This window comes from Rhipicephalus sanguineus, chromosome 2, assembly GCF_013339695.2.
Source record: "Rhipicephalus sanguineus isolate Rsan-2018 chromosome 2, BIME_Rsan_1.4, whole genome shotgun sequence".
Taxonomy (NCBI): Eukaryota; Metazoa; Arthropoda; class Arachnida; order Ixodida; family Ixodidae; genus Rhipicephalus; species Rhipicephalus sanguineus.
In genome coordinates, this window is record NC_051177.1 from 195,051,202 (window position 1) to 195,061,370 (window position 10,169).

The following is a 10,169-nucleotide window of genomic DNA, read 5'->3' on the forward strand; positions in this document are numbered from 1 at the left end:
CATATTGACGTCTGGCAGCTATAGCACCGTGTTTAACGTGGATGCCCCCACTTTGATGATTGGTGGTAAATCTCCATCCCGACGACTAACGTCCATATTAAATAAATAAACAAACCCTTGTGGTAGCTGTAGTAGTTAACGATGAAAGCGTAATTAGAGAACGAGGTGTAATAGCCAGAAGAGCATCGCATATTCGACGCAGAACTTGGTCGCCATCCCAAGGCATGTTAAAATGTGATTGAACACCACGGCCGGACTAGAGGGAAACGCAAAGCGCGTCGTGCCGCCCCGGTAGCCCGGCCGTGATTTTTCTCGGGGCGAGCACATGAGCGGAGAACGCGGTGTTACAGTCAGGTGAGGCAGGCACGTGTCGTAAAGCTATTTTTGGTTTGGATTAACGTGACGCTATGAGCGAGGCCGACTCTTTTACGACGCTTGGGCTAAAATCGCCACCTCGCGGTGTGTTACGGCATTGACAAAATTGAACTTCTATTGAAAACGCGCCCAATGGGACGGACGTGTAACGCGTTGCAGGTGATAATCGCGGAGGCTTCAGCAATGACGAATTCCTTTACTTTACCGCTCCTAGAGGGCAGCACCACCCCGCCGACCGGGAGAGTGGTAGATATAAAAGGCGCGTTTGTAAAGGCTCTAGAGTCTGTGACCGTGGCGCAGTGGATAGCGTGCCCGGAATCTGTTATTAGGGGCGAAGCTCCTTAAAGCGGCACCCGTTCGTCCCTCGTAGTCGTAGTGCGTAACCAGTCGTAACGCTAGTACCAGATCTTGACCTCCAAGGTGGTGCCGGTGGGAGATTTCTCTGTGCGTTGTTGAACAATAAAAAATTCGCAGCGTGCGCGTTAACTAAAAGCCGAATTCTTCTGTCTCTCATTTCCCATTAGCAGCCGTTGGCATGTTCCAGTAGGAAACGTTAGTGTAAGTGTTAGCTAAAAGCCGACTTCTTCTGTCTCTCATTCCCATTAGCAGCCATTGTTTACCTCCAAGGTAGTGCCTGGTGAGATTTCTCCTGTGCGTGATTAAACAATAAAAATTTTGTTCAAAACGCCGTTGATTGATGAAATAAACCAACGAAAGACGCCAGATGTTTTCTAAAAGCAAAACGAAAAGACGCCAGATGTTTCTAAAGCAAAACGAAAAGACGCCAGCTGCTTAACCCATTGGCTTCCGTGCTCTCCGCGGCCGTTCCCGCCTGGTATTCTGCCGGAAAATTTTCGCGCCCGCCGGCGGCTTGGGTAGGTGCATCTAAACCGCAATAAAATCCGCAACAAACGTCATAGAATAGCAAACTTTGTTTTATTTGCTTAACAATGCTTGACTGCATCAGGTGCTTCAGTATGACTTTCGTCTGTGAAAAAGTTTAAAGCACACGGGCATGTGAAGAGCAACTTCACATTTTTCACACTCCCATCGGCTCTCGGACTTTTTGCCGTGTGCCTTACAAACTAAGCAAAGTCTTGATGGATTTTGCTTGACTTTGTTTGGCAGGATGTGGCGAGGAAAATGAGCCCATTCGGCGGCTTGTAGGCGCATTGGTGAGGCCGCTACAGGCGGGTTTCTTCGATCATGGTAGAGGGGCAGAGTGGTCTCTTCGAAAATGGCCTCAGCGAGATTGACCTTCCAATCAGTGTAGTGGAGCCGCTTGCCAGTTGCTTTGACAAATAGAGCATAGCTGTTATAAACAGTGATGTCCATAATGTAAAAGAAGATTTTCTTGTAGCCTTTCGCATATCTTCTCATGATGGGAAAGGAAGCGAGTGGTTGGTCCTTGTGATCAACTCCTCCCATGCCTCGGTTGTAATCAAGTACAACTTGCGGTTTCAAAACTGGCAAGCCGTTCTGGCGACCCTTCTTTCCTGAATCGGTCACATTAGCTGCATTGTGCAAGGTAGAGAGCATAGTTACTTGCTTTTTATCTTGCCATGTCAGAGCCATGATGCCTCGTGCAAAGAGAGCTTTGCATTCACCTTTTTTCATCTTGAGTTTCTTGAATTCATCTGGCATGTTTATACGGTGTAGACGAACTGTACCCACTGCATTCGAACCAGATTCTTTAAGGCGACGAAACAGTATCGGTGAAGAATACCAGTTGTCCAGATATATCGTGTGGCCATCAGGTAAATGTTTTCCAACGAGGTCAAGAACAACGGCCTCACTGCACCATAGCCCATCAGTTGCTGGTGTTTTCTCACTTTCTCCAGTATAAATTGAGAAATTCAGGCAGTAACCACTGGATGACTCACACAGTTTGTAGAATTTCAATCCAAATCTTGCTCGTTTCGAAGGATTGAACTGAATGTAAGACAGCGGACCGTGAAACTTCATCAGGCTTTCGTCGACCGCAAGATCTTCTTCGGGATGATAGGCTGCACCAATGGATTTTAGTATGCGATCAAGGACAGGCCGTATCTTCCAGAGCCTATCTCCATTTTGGGGAATGCTGTTGTCGCAGAAATGCAGATAGCGTGACAGTGCCCAAAGGCGATGTCTTGGCATGACAGTGGCAAAAAATGGGGTGCTGATGACAGGTCTTGTTGACCAGTAGGACTGAATTCTGCTCTTTTTCACTTGGCTCATCAACACGCACATGGCGAAATAAGCTTTCATTTCACCTGGCGTTGTTTCATGCCATGAGGGGTCGGGATGCGAGCGCTGCTTCTCGCTTGCAAAGGCATTTGTGTGCAAAGCAATTATCCCCCAAATCTCTTCTCCAAGAAGCGCGTTGAACATTCCAAGAGCACTCGGATTTGCACCTACTTGAAGCTCTATGGATCTCTTGATACCTGGTTGGCCGCTGAAAGGGTGCTCGACAATTTTTTCAACACTGTCATCTTCTTCCCATCGCCAGTTTGAATCCTGCGCTTCTTTGGAAATGTCTGCGAAGCATCCATGGAGGTGTCCGCTGAACACAGATTCTCTTCTTCATCACTACCACTTTCATCAGTTTGGCAGTCCCCATTGTCTAACAAAACATCGTCCTCATCACAAACGTCACTCTCTTGGTCACTGTCGAACACAAGGTTCAGTATTTCTACATCCGTCAAACCGCGTTTCTTCCGTGACGCCATGTTTCGAAAAAGCCGCGATGGTGCACCCTTCGCCTCTGAAGAAAAAAACACTTTCAAACAGCTAAAAAACCTGGACAACTATGTCTATCTAGCGGATAATATACCAAGCAAAAAGCAAACACAAAGTACTGTGCTGCCATCTATGTAACAATGTAAAAAATAAACGTTTTCTAGGCGGCCGGCGCTTCGCCGGTCAAAGCTTTTGGCCTCGCCAACCTGGCCGGCGGAGTGCCGGCCGCGGAAGCCAATGGGTTAACGAAAGACGCCAGATGTTTTCTAAAGCAATGGTTTTCTAAACAATGAAAATTCACAGCGTACATGTAAAATTAAAGTGACCTGCAAGTCGTCGTAACTCTCATCGAACCTTTAGTATAAACGCGCCCGATCTGACGTCGGTGATGATGTACTGGGCAGAATTCACGGAAGATTCACGGTTTACCTATGAACCTCCGCAGCTTCGCCCACTCATCATCATTCACTCCGCGGATATGCTGTGATTTTTTTTGCGGACCGTGCGGTCCTGGGTTCGATGCCCGTTGACGGAACTTTTTGATATCTGATCGTGTAAATTCTTTCGACGTCATTTCCGTGACGGAAATACATCACTCAAGTCTTGGTCGACCCCGACATAAAACACTTTCGTGTAAAAAAAGCAAAACGCTTTTTTTATTAGTGATAGATATTAAAACCAAATGAATCAATACCCTTATTTTTGAAATATATGCATGTGTCGACACAGAAGGATAATAATATAGATTAGTTAGTTAACCGACTTTTTTCATTGAGGTAATCCGGCACAGCCACGCAAACCTTCGCATTGGAGAACCCCGAAATAGAGGCTCCAAAAGACAAAATCACAGGCACAGATAAATTCATTCCAATAGCACGCAAAGGTGTTTCCAAAAGGGTTTTTCGCGCTGTAGTATACCGCCTGCAGGTCAGAAAGAAATTATCGACAGTTTACAGCTCACCACAGAATGCGCACATGGAGAAGGTGCCTGAGCAGACCTGTGTTGGTAGAAATTTAGCTTCAGTACACGACAGCGCAGCCTCGTAATTGACACTTCCAGTTTACGGGTATGACAATATGACCTCCGCCACGGATATAGTAAGTGCCGATATTCGGTGGAACTTGTCAGTGCTGTGTCTGCAAAGACTCATTATACTACGCCTACGAAATCGCGCAGCCGTCACATAAGCGGATGGTGTAAAATAAGGTAAAATCGGTTCACTGATCGACAACTTCGCTAAAGAATGGGAAATTTCATTTAGGAACAACCCTCTATGTCCAGGAACCCAAATTAATCGAACTGTTCTCAAATTCGCGGATGTCAGTGCACGAAACGCCTTTATTATGTGGAAGACAGCACCAGCCGAAAGTGCAGCACAGAGAGATAGAGAATCTGTGATTATAACGGCAGATATAATTGCCGAGTTTAACTTGCGCAATGCGAGCACCACTGCCAGAAATTCAGCCACAAAACGGGTATGAAATCGGGTAGTCGAAGGGAATAAGACCAATGCAAATTCGGGCTAAATATACCAACACCTGACTTTTCGTCACACTGTGATGCATCTGTAGCAATAATACCGTTAGTTCTAATGATCTGCAGGTGTTCTTGTAATAAACCAGGTGAAATATAATGGGGGAGTAATTTTGCTTTATTAGGAAGAATATTGTCAAACTGAATATCCACAGGGTATGAGTAGGGGTTATATGTCAGATACATACGCTCAGAGAGTCCAGTAAACGTTGTACAAATATAAATTATGGTCTGTAAAATCGCGGCCATCTAGCACCGAAAAATAATTCCGGAGCTGTTTCTGATTGACGGTGGTGTCTCGTAAATTCTTAAAAGGGCCCTGCAACACCTTTCTTAGTTATATTGGAATAGTCTCATTATTCACGTATGACTCTTCACGAGTCATATGCCGCAAAAATTTTTCGAATCCGTCAAGTCTAAGTGGTGTTACCAAATTATAGAGATCACGTTCCGCAGCTTTCTCCCTCAACTCAACGCCGCGAGCGCGCGGAGAGCTAGGCAGCGACTCGAGGGAGGGAGCGCAGACGAGCGAGGCTCCGCCCAAGAGCGCCGGCGGAAAGTTTTTCTTCATTTTTTTCTCTCTGACGTCTGGGCGCAACCACGTGGTCTGTGCCGCCACTTCCGGTCGGCTTGCGTCGTTCTCGTCGAGCGGAGCCGATGTGTATCGCGCGTGCTTGAAAACTGCGCGTCGGTTTGGTAAATGTTGGGTGTGCACCTCGAACGCCGTAGTGTTTTCATCGCTCTGCCAACCATGGAAGCAAACCTGCGCGCTCGTTTGGAACGAATGACAGCTGAGATCGGTTTCGGCCCATACTCCGATACACCGCCTCGTAAGACGGCACTGGCAGACGACCGCGAAGCGCCGCCATTACCGGACGCCAGCATTGTTATCGGAGACATGCTGCACGGCTGCCTCGGTCGGTCGTGAGAACGTGCTGACGATGCAGTTCCCAGCTGACGAGGCAACACTCGAACGGCTGCCACTCTCAACGGCAACCGGCGATGGTCAAAAGCACAGAAATATTCACGTTTTCGGCACTGCGTATGGCGAAGAAAACGGAACCACGCAACTACCAGCAGACGAGCTGTCGGTGAGACCGGAAGTGCTAAATATTAATGTTTGTTCGGTGTTTTTAACGCGATAACAGAATATAAACATTCATATTATTTACTTATTGAACTCAAAATTAACAACGAAAGTAATAATGAGGGTGTTATCGTGATTATAACATCAGCCAATGGTGGAACTGCCGACAATCGCGTCATATTTTGCGGACCAATACATCATTTGTCGAGAGAAGAGGGAGCGATTTTCAGCTGACTTTGAGAATTTATTGTAAATTCCAGGCCGTGCGCATCGCTATAATATTTGGCTCGCGTGTTCTCGGGAGCCTCGACTACCGATCGGCAGCGCTTTTTGAGCATGCTCGAAAAGTGTTGCAGAGCCCCTTTAAGAATGTCTGAACAGTCAGAAGGCGAAACCGGCCCGAAAGAGAAGGAACACTCGATTCTAGAGACAAAACATTGTTAGAAACCGTTGTAGGGAGGCCGGGGCATAAGCGCAGCGCTTCTCTTTCCAGAAGAAATAGAGGCCGAATCTTGTAAGCTGGAGCACCAGAGAAAAGTACGCAACCAAATTCCAAAATTGGACGAACGTACATGCGATAGATTATTACTATAGTCGGATACAACTTAAGAAGGCAGGAGAGACCCCACACAGACGACCGAAGCGCGGCAGCCGATCGCTTCCGCGACTAAAGAAATAGTCCCGCTCATGCATGCGCGATGTTCTCCGAAGGCGGAGCCCCCTGGCTGTCCCGCTCATGACGTCAGTCCCGAGTGCGCGCCCAGTGGTGCAGGCTTGTGTTCATCCGCCTTTGAGGAGGAAATGCCGCTGCCTTCTAAAGTTGTACCCGACTATAGTGTGTCTCTTCCCATACCTATGCGGTAGTTGCTTAGCCTACGCAACGTGCCAACAGCATGCGCACCTTTTCCAGCTATATATTCGATGTGGGTCCGCTAGTTGATGATGATGATGATGCTCCTGGGATGATTGGCACCTACATACGACGTTACCCTATGGGCCACCAGTCGCTCTTTAGGACAAAAAAAGAGCAAATCCTATAAGACGCAGCTACCGCTGTTGAAAAATTCGCTGCAGCGGAATGAGCTGCGCCCCGGATAAGTCTGAATTTATCAGAATCCGAGGCCGAGGCCGTCGAATTCACGGGCGCGTCAACGTCTTTCTAGGAGACCACCAGATAAGAGAGGTGCAGAAAATGCGAGTCCTCGGACGCTGCCTGCAAAGCAACAAGCGAGTGGACCACACGATCAAAACTCTCAGAACGACGGTGAAGCAGATCTCCCGTATGATTTATACAGTTACCTATATCACCGAAAAGGTTTAAAGGGAGCGGAAACGTTCCGGCTTGTTCAGTTTTTTTGTCCTCAGTCGGCCCACATATAGTATTCCTTTCCAGGACACCAATAAAACAGGTCTGAAGGTCCGAGATGCGTTGATCTGAACATCGTACAAAGCGGTTAACGACCTACCACTCATAACCTCCACTGAACGCCTGGAAGCCCTCGGGATACACAATGACGAGGAGCTACGCGCGGCAGTACTAAATTCTCAACGGGAAAGGCTTAGGTAATTGCTATGCCGTGTAGGTTACCCACCTTGCCCATGGATAAACTAGTACGGGAAAGGATCATAGCAGCCCCTATCCCCAGAAACATTAGCCCAAAATAGCATAATGGTCGTAGAAATGCACAAGCTTGCAAGCTAGTGCGGCGATTCGAAATAAATCCGGACACGGTGTACACAGATGTCGCCCGATGCGGTACCAGCAAGTACGCCCTCGCAGTCGTAGGAGCATCCACAGGTCAACGGGTGTTCGCGGACGAGCCGCTTCCGCGAACACCGCAGGAGCTTCAGCCATCGCGCTATATTAAAACTAAGGATATCCTGAGACAATAGTCGGTTACTCTCACAGATTCCAAGGTCGCATGTATAGACTCTTCCTCACCGGGAGATAACCACAGCACCGTTCGCCTATTAGGACCCGACCTAACGCAAGACCATGCGATCATCTGGTGCCCAGGTCACGCAGGACTCGATGGCAATGAGAGAGCGGACGGCGCAGCTCGTGCTTATATCAACTCCATCTCCGCAGGTAAGGACAGTAATTTTAACACGAAAGTGTCTTATGCCGGGGTCCAGCAAAAATCACTGACGTATTTCCGTCACAGAAATGCGTCAGTAAAACACAGATGACAAGGAAATACCAGAAAAAAGGGATGGGAACGCCAAGTCTGTCCCATACCTTTACACAGTGGGACCTGCCCCGCCATTGTTTATGGCCTTACAGATGTTTGATGATAATGGTGGCCGAGGACCACAGATTTTGCTTTCCAAGAGCTGTTTCTGCAGCGGCATGATCATCCCTCACAATCATCATCATCGTTTTACCCCTTACGCGCCGCGCCTCTCGCGCAGCTCATGCTCACTGCTCGAGGTGCGAGCAGTTTAGAACAAGCTGTCGCTCCTGGCGGTCTGGACGCCTGCAGCAGCCGCAACTCCGCCAGGGTCGTTTGCCTCCTAAATAAAGTGGCGAGATCTCGGCACGGTCATGTCGGCCTTCGTCACGACGGTTTTAGGGGCGAAGCTCCTTAAGGCGGCACCCGTTCGTCCCTCGTAGTCATCGTAGTAGTCGTAGTGCGTAACCAGTCTTACGGTTTGACCTCCAAGGTGGTGCCGGTGGGAGATTTTTCCTGTGCGTTGTTGAACAATAAAAAATTCGCAGCGTGCGCGTTAACTAAAAGCCGAATTCTTCTGTCTCTCATTCCCCATTAGCAGCCATTGGCATGTTCCAGTAGGAAACGTTAGTAGAAGTAGAAGTGTAAGTGTTAGCTAAAAGCCGACTTCTTCTGTCTCTCATTCCCATTATCAGCCATTGTTTACCTCCAAGGTAGTGCCTGGTGAGATTTCTCCTGTGCGTAATTAAACAATAAAAATTTTGTTCAAAACGCCGTTGATTGATGAAATAAACCAACGAAAGACGCCAGATGTTTTGTAAAAGCAAAACGAAAGAACGCCAGATGTTTCTAAAGCAAAACAAAAAGACGCCAGCTGCTTAACGAAAGACGCCAGATGTTTTCTAAAGCAATGGTTTTCTAAACAATGAAAATTCACAGCGTACATGTAAAATTAAAGTGAGCTGCAAGTCGTCATAACTCATCGAACCTTTAGTATAAACGCGCCCGATCTCACGTCGGTGATGATGTACTGGGCAGAATTCACGGAAGATTCACGGTTTACCGATGAACCTCCGCAGCTTCGCCCACTCATCATCATTCACTCCGTGGATATGCTGTTTTATTTTCGTCTCCTCTCTCTCACTAGAGTTTCCATGGTCTCCCCCGGAAAGCCGGGGGCCAAAGGCAGGCCGCTGTGGGAAGCACGTCATAGCTTCATTTTCATTTCTGCATCCACTGTGACGCTTTTTTTTTCTTTGCGAACGCGAGCAACACGGGGGGGGGGGGGGGAAATGTGCGGTGAGACTCACCTCAACACCCCCTCCCCCTCCGTCTCCATTTGAGGAACCCTGCGCACACCTATGTATGCAAGCTAATACATTGGTCTGCACTGCCTTCGGGATCGGCCCGTATTTATCTGTCGACGTACACGAAGAAATGCAGGGATCCGAGTCATATACTGCTTCACTGTAGAACAAAAGTCGAAACTGCATGGCAGATAAAGACAACCCACGTACAATGCCCAAGTAAAGCTGAAAAGAAAGAAGACTTGGTAAGTGTATGACACCGTGTTAATAGATTCGTTTCTATATTTATGAATTTCTTATTTGATGAAAATTATTTCCATCAACCTTTTTGCATTTTCAATTATTATTCTCGCGAAATTACCTTGTGAAAAATCTTTATGTTATAAAAAATAAGAAATTATTCTCATTTCTAGTTTTTAAATATTTTTTCTAAGCTACCCGATTCTTGGCCAATCCCCCTGAGTGGGTGTGAGCCAGCAGTACAGGATCTACATTTACATCTACAGCGTAAAGCTCTAAAAAATGCCATGACTGCGAGTCATGAAAAACCTTTGCGATCAAGACAATACCCATTATAACGGTCGTATGCTGTGGCCGCTTGATTGATGCCAGAGGCAGGCAGATACACAAAAAGAGCTGTTCGCTTTGGTTATCATACGTGCGACACATATTTTAATAATACTAAACTAAAAAGCCGATGGGCTTTTCTTCGCCCCTCACTTCTACTTAAACGAAATTAGGAAGAACGTTCTGTTACATTGATGTAAAGCTTGTAATGTTCTTGAATACGAAACTATTTTCTTCTTAGCCTTGTTTGTCTACACTGAACTCGCGCTTGGCTCATAGCACACATCGCTAATGACGCTTACGATTTGTTCTAGACCGAATTTCATTCAAAGCTTGGATTGTCCATTGTCCCAATCTCACCGTCCAACCGAGAAAATATACGAAGCGTAAAGCTAACTGAAAGAAACTCA

The 10,169-nt window shown here is 47.1% G+C and overlaps 1 protein-coding gene across 1 annotated transcript; it reads right to left on the reverse strand.

Moving 5' to 3' along the window:
• Nucleotides 1-1,292: 1,292 nt before the first annotated feature.
• On the reverse strand, nt 1,293-2,019 carry LOC125757527 (piggyBac transposable element-derived protein 4-like). The gene has a single exon (XM_049413105.1). It carries the CDS (start codon nt 2,017-2,019, stop codon nt 1,348-1,350), a length of 672 nt encoding a protein of 223 aa, XP_049269062.1. The 3' UTR covers nt 1,293-1,347.
• Between the last annotated feature and the right edge of the window lie 8,150 nt (nt 2,020-10,169).

Bases quoted from the DNA above. Each gene is read 5' to 3' on its own strand.
- LOC125757527 (XM_049413105.1), bottom strand. From the start codon at position 2,019: ATGCCAGATGAATTCAAGAAACTCAAGATGAAAAAAGGTGAATGCAAA.